We start from the raw sequence: 25124 nt of genomic DNA, 5'->3' as shown, positions 1-25124 counted from the left end.
AAACATGGCTACTTGGGTAAAATTGGAGTTCTGTAAGGATCAAGAGGAAAATGGACGCTAGACGGATGATCACCAGTATCCTTTACAATCTTCAAAGCAAAAAAGGCTGTTTATTCTCTAATTCCTAACAATAGAACCTCTCTCCCATCACTCCTGGATTTTGTATGTAGCAAGGGGAGGGGAGGAAGCTCTAGAGCACTGTCCTCCAAAGGAATCCCTTCTTCTGAACCCCTAAGGCTTTTCTAGCACCTCTCTGCCAGAAAAGGAAAGGGCCCTGCACACAAGTTCAGTCTTTAGGTCCGCATCCTGCTGCACTGGTCTCAAGAGTCTTCTATGGACCTCATCTACCCACCAGGATTCTAATGGTTCTAACACTCATTTAACATTCGTTCACTTACAAAAACTTACTAAGCACCTGTTACGTACCACGGATTGAACTAGATACTTTCTACGGTGGTGAGTAAACCCAACCTCATGGAGCTTACAGTATAGTTGGCAAGAGAAATATGGAATACAAATAAGCATATAATTATAATAATTGTTATGAAGGAAGAGAATAGGGTTACATACAGGAGACCTCCCTGAGGAGGTGACATTTAAGCTGAGAACCAAAGCCTGTCTTCATTTCGTCGTACTGCTTTCCTCTGTGTTTTGATTTCCCAGTATAATTTTTTAAGGTTTTATGTATGTATGTATTTAATATGGCTGCATCGGGTCTTAGTTGCAACACATGGGATCTTTGTTGCCGTGTGCACGATCTTTGTTGCAAAATGAGGGATATTTTAGTTGCGGCTTGTGAACTCTTAGTTGCGGCATGTGGGATCTAGTTCCCTGACCAGGGATCAAACCCGGGCTCCCTGATTGGGAGCGCAGAGTCTTAGCCACTGGACCATCAGGGAAGTCCCCCGCAGTGTAATTTATAGCCTACATTAGCAATTAAAATAGATCTATTTTCTAAATTTCTAAACTGATTCTCAAAATTTCTCCTGAGTATAGAACTATCAGGTGCCTCCCCACAATAAGAAGTATAGCAAATATGAATGGCATTTGGTGAAGAATTCTTGCAGATTCTTCGACTCACAAGTCTTTTAGACTTAAAATCCTTTATTACACTAATACATTTGCTCTGCCTCCCCTGGGGAGGTATGATCCATGGGGACATGGATCATACCTCACTAATCTTTTTCCAGTACCTAGCTTAGTCCCTGGCACATAGTAGGTGCTCAATACAGTGTTGAATTATATTGTTAAATCTGAGTCAGATTTATACAGCAGCATTCACCTTCAGTAGCCATTTTCCAGTATGAAAGACAACAAGTAAACAGCTCAGGTAAATATATTAATAACAAATGCTTAAGAATCCATACAGCATAACAACAGTTAAATGAATTGAGCCCTTAAAATGTGTCAGGCTCTGGGCTAAGCACTTTCATTTTCTAACTTGTTGACGCTTCACAACTTTAATGTAAGTACCGTTATTATCTTTGTTTTACAAATGATCAAATTAGAATATAGAAGTTTAGAGAAATGACTTGCTAAGGTCACACTGCTAGTATGTGGCTGAGCCAGGATCCAGGATCTGAAACCAGCATTCAGGCTCCATGAACCACTTCTCCCAATGGGCATCTGCTCTACTGTAAGATTGGTGTAGGCACTTATTCCAACTTGCAATTATTTCATCTGTCTCTGTATTAGTTATCTATTGATGCATAACAAATTACCCCTACTCATAGCAGCTTAAGCCAAACATTTATTACCTGGAAGTTTCTGTGGGTCAGGAATACAGGAGTAGGCTAACTGCATGGTCTGGACAGACTCTTTCGTGATGGTGCACTCAACGGGTTGGCCCGGGGCTAGAGTCATCTCAAGGTTCAAGCGGACTGAAGGATCCATTTCCAAGCTCACTCATGCGGTTGCTGGCTGGCCTTAGTTCATTCCTTGTCAAGTGGACCTCTCCACAGGCTGCCTGAGTGTCCACATACATAGCCACTTCCCACAGAGGAAGTGATGAAGAGAATGTGTGAGCACCTAAGACAGAAGCTGAAGTATTTTTTATAACTTGATCTTGGATATGATATAGCATCACTTCTGCTGTATGCTACTGATTGCACAAACCAACCTTGCTAACACTTGGACAAGGGCTATACAAGGATGTGGATACTAGGAAGTAGGGAGTTCTGGGAGCCATCGTGGAGGCAACCTACCTCGTTGCATCCGTTTGCTAATTTTTGTGACTGTCTTCTCCACTAGAATGTAAACTTCACGGGTGGGGAAAAGCCATCAGTGATTCTCGTTGTCATATCCCCTCACACGCTGCCTGCCATATAAGAGATTGTCAATGAATAGTGAATAAATGTGATGATGGTGATACTGTTACTGAATTAAGTTGTATGGACCCTACTCAGGCCATAGCCCGGCCAAGGCTCTCTGCCTTGTCAGGGGAGGGTTCTTTTTCCGTTTGGGTTCGAGTGAATAATGAAACAGAAGCTGAGATGAACACAGCACAGGCTTTATTCAGTGGCCAAAGAACAGAGAAGCGGGGAACTAAGTTCACAGATCATCTTCTCACCCACCTGGCAAGAGGAATTTAATGTTAAAGAGTACTGTAGGGCTTCCCTGGTGGCACAGTGGTTGGGAGTCTGCCTGCCGATGCAGGGGACACGGGTTCGTGCCCTGGTCTGGGAAGATCCCACATGCCACGGAGCGGCTGGGCCCGTGAGCCGTGGTGGCCGCTGAGCCTGCGGGTCCAGAGCCTGTGCTCCGCAACGGGAGAGGTCAAAAAAAAAAAAAAAAAAGTACTGTAAAGACAAAGGGAGGAGGAGTGAGGCTAATGATAGGGGGGCATATGCGTAAGTCTACCAGGGAAGGGGCAGGGCTTTTTCCAAAGGAGTGGCATACCACCCGTTTTGATCCTTTTTGTTCTATAATGTCCAGCCATGGTGGCTGGTAGGGTGTATCATTTAATATGCTAAGGTAGTTAAATCAACATATAATGAGACTCAGGGTCTGTTGTAGGTCAGATTCATCACCATCTTGGTCCCAGCTGGTTCCATCTGTTTTTTTTGTTTATAGATTCCTTTCTTATCTCTGGACCCTTTAACTTAAAGATTTAGGTAAACTCGTGCTAAAGGTGGGGGGTTGAAGGGTTGTGAGCAGAGACCAGGATCAGCTCTGGCAACAACAGGAATTCCAAAGGGTGGCTTCCTATAATCCCGTCCCGCTCTCACACAAATTCCCAGTTGCCATGCATGGTACCATGTAAATACTTTTTTAAGGCAGAACTATATCATGCCCTAAAACATGTACTCATGTATGTAATTTCTATATAACTATAGAAGGTGGACTTGGAAGCAAACACACCAAATCCATGAGAACGCTGGCCTTTGGGGAGGAGAAGAAAGTAATGGTGCTGTGGGTGAAAGTCAGATAGGGCTTTATCTTCTACTGGGATTTTTTTTATTGAGCCAATATTTAACGATGGTCAATTCTGGGTGGTGGGAATATGGGTATTTTTCTCTATACTTTTCCATATTTTTAAAATTTCTCAAAATAAACTAGATATAGATTTTTAGTCTTAAGCAATTGGAACATGTGCCTTGGAATGATCCTTAGGCACTTAAAAAGTGCCTTCCTTTGGCTCTTTGCTCTAATTAAGGGTGTATCTACAAACCCCGCTCTCCAGATGACTCAGACCAAAACCTATTTTCTCCTGAAATTGTCAGACTTTTCTGGTTTGAAGTTCTACAAAATCACCTTGGTTCGCTGCTTCTCCACTTTCTGTGTTTTATGTAGACAGAGCCAGAGCCTCCATGGGCTGAAGGAGAGAGACCCAAGCAGCAGCAGCAGCCTGGCTGGCAACAGGAGGCTGTGGTTCCTGGCACTGGTGCTGACATACAATCCTCTGAGGCCAGAGTCCTGGACCCCAGGCTCGTTTGAAAAGCACTGGTGCCTCTTCCTTTTACACACAGACAACAGTCACGCTGGACCAACACTGGAAGGGTGCATGGAAAGTTTTAAACCTGTAGGTATCAGATTATGCAACTTTTCCCTTTTTTTTTTTTTGGTTTTTTGTGGTAGACGGGCCTCTCACTGTTGTGGCCTCTCCTGTTGCGGAGCACAGGCTCCGGAGGCGCAGGCTCAGCGGCCATGGCTCACGGGCCCAGACGCTCCACGGCATGTGGGATCTTCCCGCACCGGGGCACGAACCCGTGTCCCCTGCATCGGCAGGCAGACTCTCAACCACTGCGCCACCAGGGAAGCCCCTTCCCTTTTATTTTGATGTCCATTCACACTGTTTAAGTAGTAAGTTCAGAAAATCAGTCAATCCATTAACAATTTCCTTTTCCAAAGGAGGCCCGACGAAAACATGGACTATTGTGAATGAAACCACTTTTAGCTGCTGTCTTAACATAAATCACTGACGTCCATGGGCAGGTTGGTGAGAGGCAGCTTAAGAGGTTAGAGCAACATTTAGGTACTTCTTGGGTAACAAGAAGACACTCTGAGAGTGGAAATAATGTCAAAAGCAGGATCAGCCAGATGAGTACGTTTCACACTCAGTTCAATACATTTCACAGTATTTTGTTCAGACTTTATTTCTTTCCATGACAATCCTGTTTGATAACAAGCGACTATTCCTATCTCCAGTGTCCTGGACCCAGGGAATGAGTAGGTAGAAAATGCAGCCCAAACTGGTGCGTTCCTTAATTCCAGGTATCCCAGAACCTATACGCAAGGAAGAAACAGTGGCACAGAAGAAGCCACTGGAGAAATCCGACTGCCTCGCCTATTCTGGGGACAGACTTGGGTACACTTCACGAGTGGGCTGACCCCCCACTACATTCTGGGGCCCCTGGGAAGAGGGGCTTCCCGGGCCTCTAAGACAGGACCTATATTTCTGTTCATGCACAATTAATACTTTTCTAATAACAGGCCTTGTTAATATGAACTTTTCAAATCCCACAGGCCTGGCTCCACAACTTCTGAAGGGCTTTGGGTCTCTCTGCAAAATGGGTGTAAGTATAATCACTGGACTGTTGTGAGAACGACAGGCAATGATACACAAGGCACAAAGCAAGCATTCGATAAATTACACATCATTGGTCTTGTAAAAGATATTCTGATTCCCAAAGTTTTACAAGAAAATATGATTCTTCATTAAACAATACTTTTGAGCTGCTGCCCAACCAGGGTTTCCTGGTCCTAGCCCAACAACTCACAGCTGTTTCTCAGAAGAACTAAGGATTGGGAGAAAGGAATTAGGGAGGTATCTTCAGCTAGCCTTGTCTCATCTCTGGAAATCACCACTCTGAGGCCTTTTACCTTTGCCCCCTAATTCATTCTTTTAACAATAATTTATTGAAAACTCTCTTTTCAGGACACTAGTGCAGAAAAAAACACAAATATGAAAAGTCTTTGTCTTCAGGGAGCTTTCAATACAGGGTGGCAAACAAGAAATCAGTGCTCTCTGAGATCCAGCCTACTACTTTGCAGACAGGTTGACCTAATCAATAGATTGTTCTTTATTGTTTCTCAACTCTCCTTCTCTCACATACTTGCTGAGCACCCTCACTACCAATCCCAGAGGTGAAACGATCCTTTTTAACGTTAACATCAAGCTGCAGGAAGAAATTACACAATGGGGCCTAGATGTCCCTGTACCTCCAAATCTTCAGAGCCCCAGGACCCCCGGAGAATCCCTTCACATGTCTCTATTTTGTTGCTGGGGCCCACTCTCCACAGGGACCACTCACTGCTCTTCTCAGATGGCCCACTCACCCACAGTCCTCCCTCCCTGCAGTGATGCTGTCTCTTCCTTAATGTGAAAAAAATCGAGGGCACCTAAAACATTACTCAGGCCTGCTCTTCATTCATTCATTTAACAAATGTTTATCAGAGCCTAATACAAGCCTGCACTGTGCAGACGTGGGAGATGCTAGAGTGAGAACCCATCAGCCACCGTCCCCGCCTTCTCGGACCTCGGTGTACAATTACACTGCACATTCAGCAAAGATTACAAAGAATACTTGCACACCCTGAATGGAGCTGAGAAGGAGAATTCCAGGTGTTGCAAGCCTTAGGGGCCAGCGTAGTTTTCCTTAAGAAATGATATTTGAAGAACAATCTCAACAGCAAAATGGAGGTTAACTAAGGGAAGAGGCAGGGAGGAGCGTCCAGGCAGAGGGAAGAGCACGTGCAGAGGCCCTGGGTGAGAAGAACCTTGCAACATTTGAGGATCTAAATGAAGCCAGAGGAGGCAGGGGCAACATCAAACACAGGGCCTTGCGCCAACCCTAAGGAGTTTTGATGTTTAAAGGAATAGCCAGCAGCCTTACAGGGTTTCAAGGAGCGAATGCCACGATCGGATTTACCTGCCCCGCGGCTACAGAGCAGGTAGGGTTTGGCCCACCTGGTTTTCCCCGGCGTCCGACCAACGCCGGCTATCCGCTGGTTCTTACCGAGGAGCCTAGGGAGGGGGTGAGAACGCAAAGCCGGCGGCGGGAGCAGCGGGGGGGTTGGGTCGCCGCGGGCGGGGTTGGGTCGCCGCGCGGGGAGGAGGAAGGCGGCCTGCGCGGGGCACCCCTGGGGACCTGAAGCGCGACAGAGTCGGCGCGCTCGGGACTCGCGCCTGCCGAGCTCTTGCTTCCGCGGAGGCTGCGTCTGGTTCTCGGCGACGGGACGAGGCCACGCGGCCTAAGTGGCCGAGTCGGCGGAACCCACCGGTCTCTGGGCCCAGAGCCCCGCCGCGGCCCACAGCGCCCAGGTGAGCCCCACACTTCAGGTGGGGAGGCCCGGCCGCCCCGGAAGCCCCTGCCCGCAGCCCCAGGCGACCCCGCCGCGGCGCTGGCGGCCGCCATCTCCGGGCGGCGGCGGCGGCGGCGGCGGCGCGCGCCGAGCGGTGGGCGGTGTCTCCGTGGCCTGGCGACCCTGCGGTGAGGCCCGGGCCCGCACGGGGGGCGGGGAGGGGGCTCCTGGTGTCTCCCGGCGGCGGGGCCGCGGGCGGGGCAGGGACCGGGGTGGGCGGCGGGGCCCCCCTACCCGGCCAGACCCCGCGACCCGCGGCTCCGGCCTCTCCCCGAGTATAAATTCATACTTGTCGCCGTCGGAAAAGTGGAGCAGAAAAGCACAAGCAAGGAAGCGCAGGAGCCGAACCCCCTCTCCCGGGAGACACTCGGGTTAACATTAAGGTGTATTTCCTTCCAGTCCCCTCTTCCCTGCAAGCATGAGCGAGCTGCAGTTTTGCTGAACGTGGATCGTAAAGTGCCGCAGCTCGGCTTCTTTGTCTTACTAATACATCCCACGCGTCTGCGCGCGGCTTTCGATGTTTTTCTCCATCCTTTTCATTGGCCGCGCTAGTCTGTGTTGGGGCCAGGTTGACCGCGCCTGGCCGAGGCTTGACGCTCGCTGAGTGACAGGACTGTGATTTACATAATGGATTATCTCTCTGATGGTGAGCATACAGGTGGTTTTCAGTTCTTAGCTATTACAAAAAGCAATTCGTTGAGCACTGTTCCGTCTGGTTTTTTGAGCACGATTATTTGTGTAGAGAGAATCCCTCGTAAGGCTTGTGGTATACGTTGCAAAAATGCACCTCGGAAAAGTTATTTCCGTTTTTGTGCCTCGCATTTGGGAACACCTGGCTTAGGGAGCTTTCTGACAGACTTTGCTGGAGATCCCAGTGCTTCACAAGGGATCCGCCGGACGGTGTCAACACCTCTTTAAGTTTGACCTGCCTTGTAGCTGGCCTTACCTAGAGCTTTGCTGAAAAGGAACTGTGAGTACCTTAGTAATTTTTAAAACTGACTTAGGTTTAGCTTGGATAAACCATTACAGTCTCCAATACGACTAAACCTAAGTTAAAGCAAAATTCAAGCTGGGGTTAGTTAGATGAACAGTGGAAACTGTTTTATATTTAAGTCATACTCTCTGATACGTGGATGCTGGGTTGCTAGGGGAGGGATTTTAAAGGATTATGCTGATGGGTATGTCACCAGATACTCAGAAAGCTTCCTTTGAAGACATGTAAAGTTTAAAGTGAGTGAGTGACATTGTCCTTATCAGTGAAAATAAATGGAATTTGTTTCTCCATCCTTTTTATTTACATCCTTAAAACTTTGTGTTGAAACACAGGGGATTTTTCTTTGTAATAATCATTTTCCAGTTTGGTCACATGGTCGTGATAATTAAATGTATGTATGGTGGATAAATTTAGAATATGACATGTGTTTATTAAGTCCAATTTGTAGCTTAGAGATCTGTGTGAGACAGATATTTCTCATTATTCATATGAGTAAGGTAGAAATCGGGGACATGGACAACTGTGATCATCTCTTGGTTATAGGTGTAATCATATTCCAAGAAACACTACTGGCAGGGCACCTGGGTTTTTTTTTTTATATATAGTAATCTTTTATTTATTTCTATATTTATTTTTGGCTGTGTTGGGTCTTCATTTCTGTGCGAGGGCTTTCTCTAGTTGCGGCAAGCGGTGGCCACTCTTCATCGCGGTGCGCGGGCCTCTTCACTATCGCGGCCTCTCTTGTTGCGAAGCACAGGCTCCAGACGCGCAGGCTCAGTAGTTGTGGCTCACGGGCCTAGTTGCACCGCGGCATGTGGGATCTTCCCAGACCAGGTCTCGAACCCCTGTCCTCTGCATAAGCAGTCAGATTCTCAACCACTGCACCAACCTGGGAAGCCCTGGGTTTTTTTTTTTTAAACAGTTTTGTTGAGATATAATTAATATAGCATACAATTCCGCCATTTAAAGGGTATAATTCAATGGGCTTTTTGTGTATTACAGTATTAATTTTTTAAGTTGTGGTAAAATATATATGACATAAAATTTGCCATTTTAAAATGTACAGTTCAGTGGCATAAAGTACATTCATGATGTGTAACCATCACCACTATTTCCAAAACTTCGTCAACACCTTAAACTGATACTCTATAAATAAATGTTGAATGTATAAGTGAATGTTGATAGTTGAGGGAAAAAGGTTTTTTCTGTGATCTTGATTTCTAACCTTTCTAATTTGCTGTGTTGTCTTTTATACTTTATATGAAATATAATTATAATTAATATGGTACCATGCCTTATGTTAGTGTGATAATATTTGAAGTTCCTTATAATGGAAAATTGGGCAGTTCTTTCAAGTTTGCTGAATTACTGAACTTTCTAGCGTCTCTAAAAGTTGTAGAGCAAATTTTGAATGATATCCCAAAATCTACTCTGAGTTACAAAGGATGCTTATTTAAGTTTATATTATGCTGTTGGCTTACTCTATTGCTATGTATTCTCTTTGCTTTGATAGTTGCAGGATACCCTCCGCTTTCATAGGAGATATCCTAAGAATTTTTTTTAAAGATTTTTTTTGATGTGGACCATTTTTGAAGTCTTTATTGAATTTGTTACAGTATTGCTTCTGTTTCATGTTTTGGTTTTTTGGCCATGAGGCATGCGGGATCTTAGCTCCCCGATCAAGGATGGATCCCGCACCCCAGCATTGGAAGGCAAAGCCTTAACCACTGGACCACCAGGGAAGTTCCCCTAAGAAATATTTTTAAGACTAGAAAAATCCACAAATATATAAGGTGCTAAAAAAAAGAGGGATTTATTTTAGGTACAGTGTGTTTTGAATCTTTAGCTTTCATTCCAAAATGCTTAGCTTTTCTTTGCCTGTTGGATCGCTTTTATGGATGCTAAGGTCTTTAATATTTAAAAATTTTTTTAATTAATTAATTTATTTATGGCTACGTTGGGTCTTCGTTGTTGCGCGCGGGCTTTCTCTAGTTGCGGGGAGTGGGGGCTACTCTTCATTGCGGTGCGCAGGCTTCTCATTGTGGTGGTTTCTCTTGTTGCGGAGCACGGGCTCTAGGCGCACGGGCTTCAGTAGTTGCAGCACTTGGGCTCAGTAGTTGTGGCTCACGGGCTCTAGAGCGCAGGCTCAGTAGTTGTGCCGTACGGGCTTAGTTGCTCCGCGGCATGTGGGATCTTCCCGGACCAGGGCTCGAACCCGTGTCCCCTGCATTGACAGGCGGATTCTTAACCACTGCGCCACTAGGGAAGCCCTTAATATCTTTTAAAAAACAATTTGTGGTTTCTGGCTGTTTCCAGACCAAAACGATTGTCAATCTCCCATTTTTTACAAGGAGTGAGCACCCTTGGACATCTATACAGAAAAGGCTAGACTGGAGTAGATCTTGGGAGCAAAAAATAGTTGAAATTATTTTTCAGTAGGTTTGGCAGGGGTACAACTGTTAATCCCAAACATTCAAATGTGGGGGGTTTCCTATGTGTGTGAGTATTATGTGTGCTTCTGATTTTAGCATTAAAGCCCAGATACTGTTTAGTTAATTACACAGGAGTTCTGGACTTCAGTTTTGGCTTGGGCTCTTCTAGTGACCTGAGCAAACTACATAACTTTTATGGATTCATTATTGGCATTAGTAAATTAAGTGGGCTTGAGTAAGTGCGCAAATTACGTTTGCTCTTAGAAAGCAAACTGGCATATCCCTGGATGCTTCTTGCAAGCTTAACACATATACCATACATTTCACCCATTTAAAGGGTATAATTCAATGGGCTTTTTATATATTACAGTATTAATTTTTTAAGTTGTGATAAAATATATATGACATAAAATTTGCCATTTTAAAATATACAGTTCAGGGGGCTTCCCTGGCTTCCCTAGTTCAGTGGCATAAACTAGAGTTTATTCTCTGGTTTTAAGAAATTATAAATCCATAACAGGTAAAAATATGATTGCTAATTTGTGTGATTTAACTTCTTTCCCTGAAAATTAGATATTGCAATTCTATTGTATGTAAAGGCTGTTTCATCAGAAACTGCGTGCAATTTAAGAAATGGATTGCAGGGTTAGAAAAACTCTTTGCAGATGTCATCTTTGTTGCTCTCAGTCTTTCTTTGCTGCAATTCTCCTTTTCTCTTTCCTGGCTGCTAATTGGATTAAAGACTGTTTTGCCAACCATGGCATCTGGAGATGACAGTCCTATCTTTGAAGATGACGAAAGGTAAATGTCTTGCATTGCAATAAAACTAGCTTATGAAAATTTCAAGAAAGTTTTAATCATTCAGGAGAGGTATTTATCCAGGCTACTTTTTAAAGGACACATTTTGTAATATTGCAGAACACATAGTTTTGCTTTTCTGTGATTTCGAGCAAGGGTGGTAAACACCTGGCATGGAGGTAGCCAGCACTAATGTGGCATCCTTTCCCATAGGACCTGGAGGTAAGGTCTCCAAATCCATCTCAGCACAAAATTCTTGGCAGTCACTTCAAAATGATATAAAATCCATTTACTGTCTTTGATTTAGACCCTACAGAGGAGATTAGAGTGAATGAAGAGTAGGATGTAGTTAAGAGACAGACTCTGGAGCCAGAGTCCTAAGTTTACATCCCATCTGCCACTTACTGTCATTGTGACCTTAAACAAGCCCTTGGCCTCTCTGAGCCTCAGTTTCCTCATCTATAAATAGAGATAATGATAGTACCCACCTCATGGTGAGGATTCTTTGAGTTAATATATATAAAGCTCTTAGCACAGTGGTTGACACACAGTAAGTACTAAATAACTGTTAGCTATGATCATTATTGCTGTAATAAATGTTACTTCTCTCAAAGCTAAAGATCTATATCAGTATCAAAATAGTACTTACATGTTACATATTCATTATACATAACAGGTTATTCACATAGGACACACATATAATATATATTTTATATTAAATTGTGCCAGAAACTTGACAAAACAGAATCCTTTATATTTTTAATAAGATTTCCTATAATAATGACAAGATTACTATCTTCCATAACATTTTTATATCTATTATAGAACATTTCTTCCATGACTTCTTTTTTCCTCAGTCTTAGTATTATAAATTAGAACCTTTTTTGTTAAAATTAATCCCTAGTTATTGGTTTAAGTATAAAATGTTTTGAGAATTCTTGCTTTAGAGTGACTGGATCTGAAAAAGTAAAACCAAAATTAAATACTGTGCTTTTTAAGTGACGGGAGGGAGAAGTAGAAACTTTTTACTGACCTTTCCAAGCATTATTCTGTGGCCTAGCTTAGAATACTTTCGTGGATAAACTGACTGATTCTTAATCCTATTATATTAAGGTGACTTTGGAATTATCTGACTATATACCCATATATAGTAATTTCATCTTAAAAGAAGAATGCATAAGAGGGAGAAGATAGTTACATGTACTGTAAGTAGGCTTTCTTAGCTAATATCACTTTAATATTTTATAATTTCAGGGCTTTTTGAAATCTGATAGTTTCACCTTGGAAGGATTAATTGGTTATTCTGTTACTGTTCTGGCCTATTATAATTGCTTAATTTTATTCCCTTAGCCCTCCTTACAGCCTGGAAAAAATGACAGATCTCGTAGCTGTTTGGGATGTTGCTTTAAGTGATGGAGTCCATAAGATTGAATTCGAACATGGGACCACATCAGGCAAACGAGTGGTATATGTAGATGGGAAGGTAGGAAAAACTGTTACTTCGTAAATATGGTGTACAGGGAAGCTTGATTTTGCTAATGTAGATTCTTCATATGTGAATGCAAGGCTTTTCTCTTACAGTGGTTATCTTTATGTATTGGCCTGTATCATTTTGCCATACAAAGTAAACTAATAATAGTTGTGCAATTCATAGACTATAACATCTAATGTTTAAACTTAAAATGACTTTATTTTCTAAAACCTTTGTTTCGTGAAAATATTAAATTTTCTTCCATTTATGTGTTTTCAACTTTTATATTTTATTACTTAGGAAGAGATAAGAAAAGAATGGATGTTCAAATTAGTGGGCAAAGAAACATTCTGTGTTGGAGCTTCAAAGATGAAAGCAACCATAAATATAGATGCTGTCAGTGGTTTTGCTTATGAATATACTCTGGAAATTAATGGGAAAAGTCTCAAGAAGTATATGGAGAACAGATCAAAAACCACCAATACTTGGTTATTACATTTGGATGGTGAGGACTTTAGAGTTGTGCTGGGTAAGTGAGAGCCGTTTCTGCAGAATTTGTTGGCTTTTTATGGTGGCCATTTAATTAGTTCCTCTAACTGTCCAGACCTTTTATGGCAGCTTTGAATAGGAGAGAATGTTAAGTGCAGTTACATTTCTCACGTGTCCTGTGGAAATGAAGTATTCATTGAATCGACTGATTTATATGGAAAATATGAGAGCCAGATTTTATAGTGATGGATTCGAGGATTATAAACTTGGGTTTAAAAAAAGAAATATTGATGTAGACATTTGTTATTATTTGATATTTCTCTTTAAAACCATGTCTAAAGGCAGTTGGAAATTAAAGATTCATCAGTAAAAAGGGAATTTTTCTCTAGATAGCAATAGGTTTAGGACTGCAGCAGATCAGAATCATCAGTCCAGATAAAGTAGATTTAAAAATAAAAAGTAAGCCATTGCTCTTTGAGCTAAGTTCTGCTATTACAGATTGCCACCTGTGTTCTCAGTTTCTATTGGGCCTACAAAACTTGCAAGACAAATATTTACTACCTTTTCACTCTTCTGGTTACTCTTAGTATTTCCTGCTTCTCATATCACTAAGTTAAGACTATGTAGATCATCTCATTAATTCATTGATTCATTTATTAGGTAATATTGAGAACCTCTTAAAGGGCAGTTTGTGTACCAGGCCTTGAGGCTCCATAAATGAAGAGACTTTGTCTGTGTCTTTTAAGAGTATATAGTCTAGGGCTTCCCTGGTGGCGCAGTGGTTAAGAGTCCGCCTGCCAAGGCAGGGGACACGGGTTTGAGCCCTGGTCTGGGAAGATCCCACATGCCACGGAGCAACTAAGCCCGTGCGCCACAACTACTGAGCCTGTGCTCTAGAGCCCGCGAGCCATAACTACTGAGCCCACGTGCCACAACTACTGAAGCCCTTGCACTTAGAGCCCGTGCTCCTCAACAAGAGAAGCCACTACAACGAGAAGCCCGCAACAAAGAGTAGCCCCTGCTCTCCGCAGCTAGAGAAAGCCTGCATGCAGCAACGAAGACCCAACACGGCCAAAAATAAGTAAATTTATTAAAAAACATAGTATATAGTCTAGTTGAATGCTAGAAAATACCTTAAAAATTTTTTTTAAGAATGAAAAATGTTTATCAGGTAATAAATGCACATAGTTGGAAAAAAAGGAAACCAAAAAACTCCTGTATGGTTTATTTATTAAAGAAATTGTGTCAATTTTTCTTGAAGAGGATAGGAAACCACCAAATTGTCTTCCAAAATGGCTGTACCATTTTGTGTTCCTCCCAGCAATGAGTGAGAGTTCCTGTTACTACACATCTTTGCCAGCAGTGTTGCCAGTGTTTTGGATTTTGGTCATTCTAATAAGTGAGTAATGATATCTCACTTTTAATTTGCAAGTCCCTAATAATATGTGGTGTTGAGCATCTTTTCATATGCTTATTTGCCATCTGTGTATCTTCTTTGGGGAGCTGTTTCTATAGAGCTTTTGCCCATTTTTCAATTGGGTGGTTTGTTTTCCTACTGTTGAGTTTTAAGAGTTCGTGGTATATTTTAGATAAGGAGTTAAAAAAATTGGAACCATAATCTTTAGTGCATTATGAGATTTACGTATCATGAGAAAAAAGCAGATTAATTTTTTCAACCATTTTGGCTTCAGTTATATTTAAAAGATGATGTCTAGGTTGCCATTTAAATACTTCCTGTCAGTCAATAATTCTAAAAATGTAACAAAGATATTTAGATACACATTCTTTATCGGATATGTTTTGCAGTTATTTTCTTCCAGCCTGTGACTTGTACTGTCATCTTTATTTCTTTTTGATTTAAAAAATTTTCCTCCTCTTCATTTTCTGTTTCTATTAAGGAATTATTTATTGTGTTTGTTTTGTGTTCCTTTTAGTTGAGTCCTCATTTATGAAATTATTTTCATTTCTAATTTTTACTGAGTTCTATACTTCATTTCTCAGAGTTTCTCTAATCATTGTTTAGTCATTCTTTCATATCTTGTATGATTTTCTTAATTTCTTTCAGCTCGTTTTGAAATAGTATTTTGCAGCTTTACCTTTCATGTAAGCATGTCTTTCTGATACTTCTATTATCTATAATGATGGTAGTCTGTTCTTTTTTCTTACAATTTTGTGTGGATCTAGAGCTTAGTACCTCTCTTTGATAATTCTTATATGATCTTAGTTGTTCTGAATTTATAGAAGGGAGTGTGGTTTTGTGTAGCTTTTTAAACTTCAGGTTCTTGAGTTCCCTTTTCTGTCATTTTTGGATGATGTTAAAAATCATTGGGGCACACTTTCTGAGACGGCTACTGTTTCCTTACCCCGTTTTTTCTAGATTTTCTCTTTTACTCTCGTTTCCCTGGGTGCTCAGTTTGGATTGTCTTCCCACCTTCTCAGTGTGGGGTTTGTACTGGAAGGGAGCTTCGGCGGGTTGGTTTGAGGGTTCCTGGGGCCCAGACTGCTGTAGCCCTTTCAGACCCTTCCCGCTGCTCCCACACCCCATCCACTGTCAGGATGTAAAACCCCTTATAAGTTCAGCTGCTCTTCACACATCCCCACTCCGAACGCTCCAGTTAGAACCGGGACTGCTGTCTGGGGATTCTTAGGTCCACCAGAGGCTCTGCTGCTTCCCTCTGCTTCCTTCTGCATGGTTGCCGATACTACAGCTACGGTCTTGGAGTTGCCCGTGGTTCCCCCACCTATTGGTACTGTAGAGTTTGTGGTGTAGATACTGTCTATCGGGTCTTTGGTTCTGTTCTGTTGCCCTGTCTGTTTTAGCAGGGGAAATTTGGAGACAGTAAAAAACTCATGCCTCTGCTACCACTACCACCATCTTCATCATCAGCTTTCAAATTTACTTCATCCCCTGTTGAGTAAGATGAGGCTGTGAACATATAGTTCCCCCGCCACTCCTCTCCCACCTTTACCACCTTCAACTTCTGTCTTCTCTACCTTTTCTTTGACATCATCAGAGTAGTTAATATTTGTATTCTGTTCTGTAGCCATAACTGTGTTCTCCTGTGTTTTTTCTATAGGTTGATTCTAAAATTAAAAACCAATAAATAACGTTTATATTATTGTGATTTTGTAAATATTTTTGGAGTGGGCCAAGGTTACATTCTTTCTCTGTATTATTGTCACACCCCCTGTGCCACTCAAAGGAAGTTGTTTTTAGTGTCAAGGTCAAGTGAGTTTTCTGTTCTATAATCTACCAGTTTCTCAAAATTATACCTCATTTTTTGTTTACTTCACAATTGGACCTTGATTTTTTTTTTTTTTTTTTTTTTTAGTCATTTGTTTTTCTGGGCTCTTCTGGTGGCTTTTCTCTTTTCTTGTTGGAAATGGAAATATATCTTCTTTGCTCATGTTCCTAATGTCTGTTTGCATTTTTTCCTCGTATTATCTATTGCTTTGAAAACTTCTCATTCTTAATGACAGTATTCTTGGGCGTCTGTTGACTTCCTGTTCGAAACTAGATAGTTGCTTCCCAGGCCTGCTGCCCAGTGGCTGTCCTGGGCTTGCTTTCATGGAACCCTGGCTTTAGTTCCATCAGTTATTGAATCCCACAGCTGCCAGTTTTACCTTTGTTTACTGGAAAATATCCTTAAGTGATTTCCTAATAAAGGGTGTCTAGGAGCTAAATATTATATGAACCTTATACGAAGTTGATACTTTTGTGGAGTATAGAGTTCTAGCTTTAAAATGTGGAGTTTTTTTCCCCTGAGAAATTTTGAAAGCCTTGTTCCATGTCTTCTGTTCTCCATTGTTTTGAAGGAGAAGTTCTATGCAGTCTGAATCCCATTAGTTGTTTCTTTCTGGAAGCTTTTGGGGGCTCATCTTTATGTTCCAGAATTTTACAGTGTTGTGTTTAGAAATGTAGTGGCTCACCAGCTACTTTACTTTTAGGTGAAAAATGGTATTTCAGCATGTTTTTTATTTGCCTCTTTCAGAATTGGGTGAGGTTGAGCCTCTTTTCATGTGTTTACGGTCCTTTTGTGTTTCTTTTCTGATAATGCCTGTACGTGTCCTTTGACCTGTTTTCTCTTGGGTTGTTGGTCTTTTTCTCCTTGATTGCTAGGAGTCCTTCTGTTACTAAAATTAGCTCTTTGTATTGTGAGCTTCAAGTATTTTTCCCAGTCTGTCATTTATTATATGACTTTGCTTATACGTATGCATGTGTTTTTTTAATCATGCAGAAATCTTTTTTACTTTCATGTAGTCAGATTTACTTACCCCTTTTCTTTTATGGCTTCTGGATTAGCAATGTTCTTCAGAGGCATGTTAATAACAGCTGTTATAGAAAATCTGAGTACATGTACACATTCAGTTGGCCCACTAAATAAAATTCCGATTGCCACCACCGTCAGGGTTCATTTGAGCACCCTGTGCTCTGATCCAGGTGGCTGAGCTGGGTTTCCCCACAACTGTGGCCGTAGATGCTCCCCACTCAGGCTGCCATTGGGCTTCCCCTCCCATACCTCCTGGGCCCCTCTGCTCTTCTCTTTCCCTCTAGCCCAGTTCAAAGTCCTTTCTCCACTCTCTAAGTGAGGCTCACATCTCGAGGTGCAGGGAGAAGAGACCGTGTTCCTGGAGTAGACGGCTTGTCAGTGTCAAGGCATCCAGCCTTGACACCCAGGCAGGTTTGTTTTTTTTTTTTTTTAATATGAATAGTACTTTTTTTTTTCTTTTTAAGAAGATGTTGGGGGTAGGAGTTTATTAATTTATTGTTTTTGCTGTGTTGGGTCTTCGTTTCTGTGCGAGAGCGTTCTCTAGTTGTGGCAAGCGGGGGCCACTCTTCATGGCGGTGTGCGGGCCTCTCACTATCGCGGCCTCTCTTGTTGCAGAGCACAGGCTCCAGACGTGCAGGCTCAGTAGCTGTGGCTCACGGGCCTAGTTGCTCTGCAGCATGTGGGATCCTCCCAGACCAGGGCTCGAACCCATGTCCCCTGCATTAGGAGTCAGATTCTCAACCACTGCGCCACCAGGGAAGCCCGTGAATAGTACTTTTTAATGATTTGAAATTTAAATGCAAACAATTACCAGAAGAAAGCATGTAATTTTTTTTTGAATTGAATTTTTTAATTTATTTTTTATACAGCAGGTTCTTGTTAGTTATCTATTTTATACATATTAGTGTATATGTGTCAATCCCAATCTCCCAATTCATCCCACCACCACCCCTCCTTTCTCCCCTTGGTGGCCATAAGTTTGTTCTCTACGTCTGTGTCTCTATTTCTGCCTTGCAAACCGGTTCATCTGTACCATTTTTCTAGATTCCACATATATGCGTTAAAATACGATACTTGTTTTTCTCTTTCTGACTTACTTCACTCTGTATGACAGTCTCTAGGTTCATCCACGTCTCTTCAGATGACCCAATTTCGTTCCTTTTTATGGCTGAGTAATATTTCATTGTATATATGCACCACATCTTCTTTATCCATTGATCTGTTGATGGGCATTTAGGTTGCTTCCATGACCTGGCAATTGTAAATAGTGCTGCAGTGAACATTGGGGCCCTGGCAGGTTTTGACCCCTGGGCTCCGTATGCACACACAGGTCCCGCTTCTCTCTAGTCTTCGTTATAACACCCAAAGCTCGTCTTCTGGCTGCTTAATGAGTGCAGTCCTCCCACCTGCCACTCCCTGGGACGCTGACATTCACAAGTGGCTCTAGGGATCCTTCCCCAAAATGCATATGCATTTGTGACACGCGCACACATGTACACACCTCCCTGGAGTGAGCTGCGGCCGCTTAGCTAATGCCCAAGTGTATCGTGGCAGCATTTTGCTCTATCATGTCAGCACTGTAATCTGAACAGTCTATCAAGTACTATGCCTGTGTTTTTTTCTTATGATCCAGTAATTTTCCTCAAAGTGAAACCATAACAAAATGAATAGAGATTACTGTGCTATCCAGTATGAAATTTAAGGCTAAATTGCTATCTATCCTGTATGAACAGCAGGGTAGCCTTTTCTGGCGGTCTCTTTGTGCCATCATCCAGTCGGGTTAGTGAGAGGCAGGAGGAATCATCTAGTCACTGATGTTAGAGGACATTCTAGGAGGGATAAATTAGGAGTCTGGGATTAGCAAATACACACTACTATATATGAAATAGATAAATGACAAGGTCCTACTGTATAGCACAGGGAACTCTACTCGATATTCTGTAATAACCTGTAAGGGAAAAGAATCTGAAAAAGTGTGTGTGTGTGTGTGTGTGTGTGTGTGTGTGTAAATGAATCACTGTGCTGTACACCTGAAACTAACACAACATTGTAAATCAACTATACTCCAATAAAAAAAAGAAAAGCAATACTTGCTATAATCCAAAAAATAAAAATAAAAAAGGGATAAGGTCAAATATTGCATTACTTAAAGTACGTATGTTTTTAAAAGGCCAAAAACACTCTTTAATTTGCTAAAATATATTGGTATCCTAAATGGAAACACACTGTAATCCTGGGAGTGTGTAAACCCTTCTTTGATTCACAACAAGACCTTAAAATTTTATTAAAACATTTCAGATGATATGAAAAAAAAGACATTCTGTGTGGAAAGGTCCCTCTTCGCATTCATTTGTCTGCATCCTCCTTTAAAGATTTTCTTTAACAAGTCTTCATTAATTTGTATTGGGATCATGATTTTTTCTTAGAAGATTGCTTTCATTTTTATTTCGTCTGCGAACAAAAGATAAACACAGTTTCTTCAAATTTGGAAGAATTTCAAAGCCATGAATGGAATTAATGGAGTTTTCAAAATCCAGTGTAACAGACTCTTCTTAAAATAATGAAGTGTTAACTTTAAATCACAGATTATAATTTTTTTTTCATCTGTTACTTTTACAGAAAAAGACACTATGGATGTATGGTGCAATGGTAAAAAAATGGAGACAGCAGTAAGTTGACCTTTTGATTACCCTCACCATGTGCGTGAGTGACCGTTGAAATGTTGCTGTGTTTCCTAACTGGAGATTTTATAAGTAATGAAGGTCCTCTTGGTTAAAAACAAAAAAGAGATGAAGTAATACTGACTCCAAAATCTGAAGAACTTTCCTGGGCAGTGCCTGGGGCAGTGAGAGTTTGGTAACAACTTATGTGTGGCACCAAGCTCATACTCTACCTTTCCTCTCCTGGACCAGCCTCTACCCTGAAAAGAGTTCCCACATTTACAAAATCCTCCCCGGCGCGGTGCAGCACAGCGCAACCTGCTGCACGTCGGGACCGGGGTCCGGTGCGGAGAATCCTTCGTCCTGGGACACGGGCGCGCGGCTAGAAAGGTGGCCGCCCCCTCGCCCATCACGCCCGTTTCATGAGGACCCTGGTGCTAAACCATTCGTAGACGATCTCCTTTTGGGTCTGGGTTTCGTACCTAGCAGAGCAGCTCCCTTGCTGCAAACTTATTGAAAGTCAGTCCTCTACACAAGGGTTTGTAAAAAAAAAAAAAGAAAGAAAAAAACGTCCTCCCCAAAGGTTGAGTCCTCCTGTGTTTATCCAGGTTAAAGGGGTGCTTTATACCACTGCTTCTCAAACTTGCATGCATAGAATCAGTTGGGATCTTGTTAAGGTGCATATTCTAACATGTCCTCAGGTGTTGCCAGAGCTGCTGGTACACAGGTCACACTCTGAATAGGAAGGCTTTACACCATACATTCAAAAAGCAGATAGTACTTTTCTAAAAGCAAAGATTGTGAAAAAGAAATGATGCACACAATGTCAGGTGACACAAAGGCAGGTAGGAAAGGGCACTGTCACGAACCCCAGAAGACAAGTGGAATTTGTAGAGTAGCAGTGCTAAGAGGCTACCCCACCCATTGAAGCCAAGCACAATGAAATCCCCATCCAAACCCCAGTGTGTTGGGCTTTTGCTGCTTGCACTGTTAGGGCTGTGGTGGGATGAATATAGGAGTGCATCTCAAGTGGGAAGGAAATAATGGTATGTACAGCAGGGGAGGAAGTGAAGCAGGGGAAGCGGTCCTGGACAGCTGGGAGTGTGGAAGCAGGAGCTGAAATCTTTGGGTGGAAATTCCCATGTGTTCTGGGGTCAGCTGGCAAGCAGGTGGTATACCAGCCCTGGTGTCCCCTTTCATGGCTTCAGACGTGAACACCAGGGCTAGAGATCGTGAGAAGCTCTCTTCCCCTGGCACAGTTTAGCTAGTTGCAAGTTGTGGTTGCTGCTGTTATCTCCCTTCTCTATTGTAGGTCTGGGAAGGTGAGGAGATGTGCTTGGAGGGAAGGTCTGGGATGAATGTATTCAGCAGACTAGCTGGGTCTTATAGCCAATCTGCTTCTAAGGAAGTGCCCAAGCCAGAAATCAAAGGTTACAAAGATTAATGCTTTTCTCTTTATTAATCCTAGTTTTAATTCTTGAAGGGAAATGTAACCAGGGCTCACTCAAAATTGATCCTCCAGAGTTTGATCCACCCTCTGGGTTAAACCTACCCATCGAGACTTTTATGCAGAGGCTTGGAGAGCTCTTCAGTATTTTATGTCTCCTTTTGGACCAGCTTAAGTTTCCATGCCTACTGTGTGCCCGATGCCACATCTACTAGTCCTTCCTATTCTCTTTCCTACCCTGGAATTCCCTAGATGGAGTCTGCAGTTTGGGATCACATTCCTTCCACCCTCCAGGAATTCTCCAGTGCAGATGTAAAGAGAGATTTAAGAATGTGGTTGTAAATAAGTAGGGAGTTGAAAATAATGTCCATCCACAATGTCTTTGTTCCTCAGTAATTGACAAGAAACTACAAGTGTTTGGACAATAGCTCTGTCTCACCCAGTTGCCTCCTCATTGTAACTACGACCTAGTTTGCTGGGCAGTCTTCCCCAGCACTATGCACACCTGCTCTTGCTGCCTGTGAGTTACAGCTTATTTTCTCCATTTCCTTTTCATCTCAAAGCACCGTGACCAAGACCATGTATCTGTCAAATTACCAAGAAGCTACCAACAAGGATTGTATTACTCAACCCTTCCTCTGCCCTCTAGATTGATTTTTACAGAAGTATGACCTGAGGGATTTTTTCAAAGCTCAATGTGAAAAGGGGTAAAAAGAACACACTAGACTCCAGGGCCAGCACCCCCAGTCCTTGTGGTCAGTACACCTCCGTGTTGGCCAGATTCTTCCCAGAGCTAAGAAAAAGCTTCCCCCTCTGATGCCTCCTGAGCTTTCTTTGGTTAGATAATGTTAGCTACGGGGCCTTGCTCTGTCTGCTTTGGCTGCCAGGAAGCTCATAGCCAAGTTGTGAGTCTGATGGTGCTTGCTTGCATAATCCACTTTTATCCTCTAAGCCTCCTGTTCTTCATTCTTTCTCTGTACCACTTGGCCCCCATCTTTTTACTCTAGATCAGTGCTGTTCAATAGAAATATGAGCCACAGATATGAGCTTCATATATAACTTTTCTAGTAGCCAGATTTCAGAAGTTTTACAGTGAAGTTCATCTTAATAAAAATTTGATTTAAATCAGTATATCAAAAATATTATCATTTAACATGTAATAAATATAAAAAGTTTCTACTAGTCATTTTACATTCTTTCATACTAAGTCTTCCAAATCCAGTGTATGTTTTACGCTTAACAGAGTATCTCATTTTAGACCCACCTCATTACATGCTCAGTTGCCACATGTGGCCAGTGGCTACTGGCCAGAGCAAGTCTAGACTCAGTAGTGTTTGGTTTTATGTTATTTTTTATGTATTTATTGTAAGCCACCTTATACACTGGGGAATCAGATGTTCACAGTGGTTAAGAACACTCCATCCCTTACTGACTGGGGCCTTCAGCAAGTAATTTAACTACTCTGTGCCTCAGTTTCCTCACATATCAAATGTGGATAGTAATCGTACTCCAATCAGGTTGTGAGGATGCAATAAAATAATGCATGTAAACCATTCTTTGTATAGAATAAATCACTAATAAATGTTTGCTATCAGGTTTATTATTTTTACTTTTGAAAATGGTCTACATTGTCTACATAGTGTATGTTATAGACACATAGCCATTAGGTACACTTTTTTTTTTTCTCTGAAACTTAAGATTCTTAAAGATTGTAGGGGGTACAAATAAGAAACCTTCATAACAGAGACGTAACAGCATCTAAATACAAGCTTATAACTTTAATCTTGCCAAGTTTAACATTGAACTAATATGTACTTCATTATACCTCCCTTTTTGGGTGATGTTAATGCTCTAGACAAAGACAAATGTTTCTGGAACACTAATTCCTCCTTCTTTTGTTTGCCCAGGGTGAGTTTGTAGATGACGGGACTGAAACTCACTTCAGTATTGGGAACCATGACTGTTACATAAAGGCTGTCAGTAGTGGGAAGCGGAAAGAAGGGATTATTCATACTCTCATTGTGGATAATAGAGAAATCCCAGAGATTCCTGAATGACTTCATGTTAATGAATTTTAATCTTAAGAAGTAAAGATCAGGACTTTTAAATTACTGTGGTGATTAAATATGTTCAGTATATACTTTTCAGTACATCTAGTCGCCATGTTTTTATTTTTTAGTTACTTGAAACTGTAATAATGTTCCAAAGGTCAGGAAAAAAAATTATGTATCATAAATATTGCAATTTATTTTGTAAATAATGTAAGATGTTTTAACATCAAATGGAAAATAAGATATGGACCAAAAATCACTAGTGTTTTACAAGAGCAACTTTTACTATAATAAATGCTATAAAATAAAATTGGTGCTGCTTGATTTGTATTTCTTAAAATGGATGTCTTTGTATATTTTTAACCTGTGCAGATAGATTGTCTAGTTTAAAGCAATTGGTATACAATGATATTATTAGTTTAACTGAAATGAGAAACATTTTCTATCTGGAAACAATGTTAAGGAGATGTCAAAGAGTGTCACGTAAGAATTTAATTAAAAATAGGCTTCTGAAAAAAAAAAGTTTCTGAAAATCCAATTGTTTAATCAGCATGATCAGGACAAAAAAAAAAAGGAAGAAGCAAACTTCTTTACACCAGACAGCATCAGTTGCATTGTCAGGCAGTGTTTAGAAAGTCAGAGTTGCACACCTGTGTGGAGGTAGCTAGCACCAGTGTTAGCGCTTTGTGACTGAAGCAGACCCACCCAGGCAGATTCACAGAGACGCCGCCTCAGTACGGGAAGTGGTCCAGATTGTGTCAGTACTCGTTTCTGAAGGTCTTTCAGGGCAGGACCTGGTTTAATAGTAGAGCCTTTTATCGGGGTATTTCATGTCCATTATCACATGGGGATCCTCCATAAGAGGGAGAATTCTCCATTTTCTAGACTTGCTCTGTCCACTAGGGTAGCCATTAGTCATGTAGCTATTTAAGTTAAATTAACTAAAATGAAACAATTAAAAATTCCTCTATCACACTAGCCACATTTCAGGTCCTCAGCAGTCACATGAGGCTAGCAGTCACCACATTGGACAGTGCAGATACAGAACATTTCCATCGTCATACCAAGTCTGATTGGACAGCACTGGCCTGGAGACATTGTCTCAAGCTTAGTGAGCTGTTCTGTACTGGAACAGGCAGGATTTAGACCCAGGTTTTTCTGACGCTAAAACCCATGTGCTGTACTACCTTCTCCCTGCCGCTCACGTATTTCTAAGAGATTTGGGGCAGAACAGAGGCACAACCACGCTCTAACATCAGGCACGAGGAACTGCGGGGCAGGACAGCAGCGAGGGAACGTGGCTCAGACAGGCGGGGCCCCCACAGGCAACATGCGTGGTGGCAGAGCATATTAAAATTAGCCTGTGAGTTACCTACTCTGTCATTTGTTTTATTTGAAGTCTTACGACTGGAAGGTTAGCATACCACATGTATAGAAATCATCCCCCTGCTCTCCCCATGCCACCCCCCCGGCCTTCCTTCACTGCCACTGGAAGATTAGGACATGAATGAACTAAGAGGGATTCTTGCGAGGCTTAAACTCATTTTGGGGTTTGCTTTAAAGTGTTTGGGTGTGGTCATTTTCACTTCCCTTGAATAAAGGACGTTATTTATTTATTTATTTATTTATTTAATGGCTGTGTTGGGTCTTCGTTGCTGTGAGCGGGCTTTCTCTAGTTGCAGCAAACAGGGGCTACTCTTCGTTGCG

At 41.9% G+C, this 25124-nt stretch overlaps 1 protein-coding gene across 2 annotated transcripts; it reads left to right on the top strand.

Moving 5' to 3' along the window:
- The first annotated feature begins 6255 nt into the window (after positions 1–6255).
- Positions 6256–23700, top strand: FAIM (Fas apoptotic inhibitory molecule). Of its 2 annotated transcripts, none has more exons than XM_082839492.1 (5): positions 6256–6393; positions 12379–12511; positions 12800–13028; positions 19879–19928; positions 23274–23700. In XM_082839492.1, exons 1-5 carry the CDS (start codon positions 6353–6355, stop codon positions 23421–23423), a joined length of 603 nt encoding a protein of 200 aa, XP_082695618.1. In that variant the 5' UTR covers positions 6256–6352; the 3' UTR covers positions 23424–23700. The 2 variants fall into 2 exon arrangements, with proteins under 2 accessions (XP_082695618.1, XP_082695619.1); XM_082839493.1 differs by lacking the exon at positions 6256–6393 and adding an exon at positions 6609–6763.
- The last annotated feature ends 1424 nt before the right edge of the window (positions 23701–25124 follow it).

Source organism: Leucopleurus acutus (assembly GCF_964270905.1).
Source record: "Leucopleurus acutus genome assembly, chromosome: 5".
NCBI lineage: Eukaryota > Metazoa > Chordata > Mammalia > Artiodactyla > Delphinidae > Leucopleurus > Leucopleurus acutus.
This window is presented reverse-complemented; position numbering and strand designations above follow the sequence as displayed.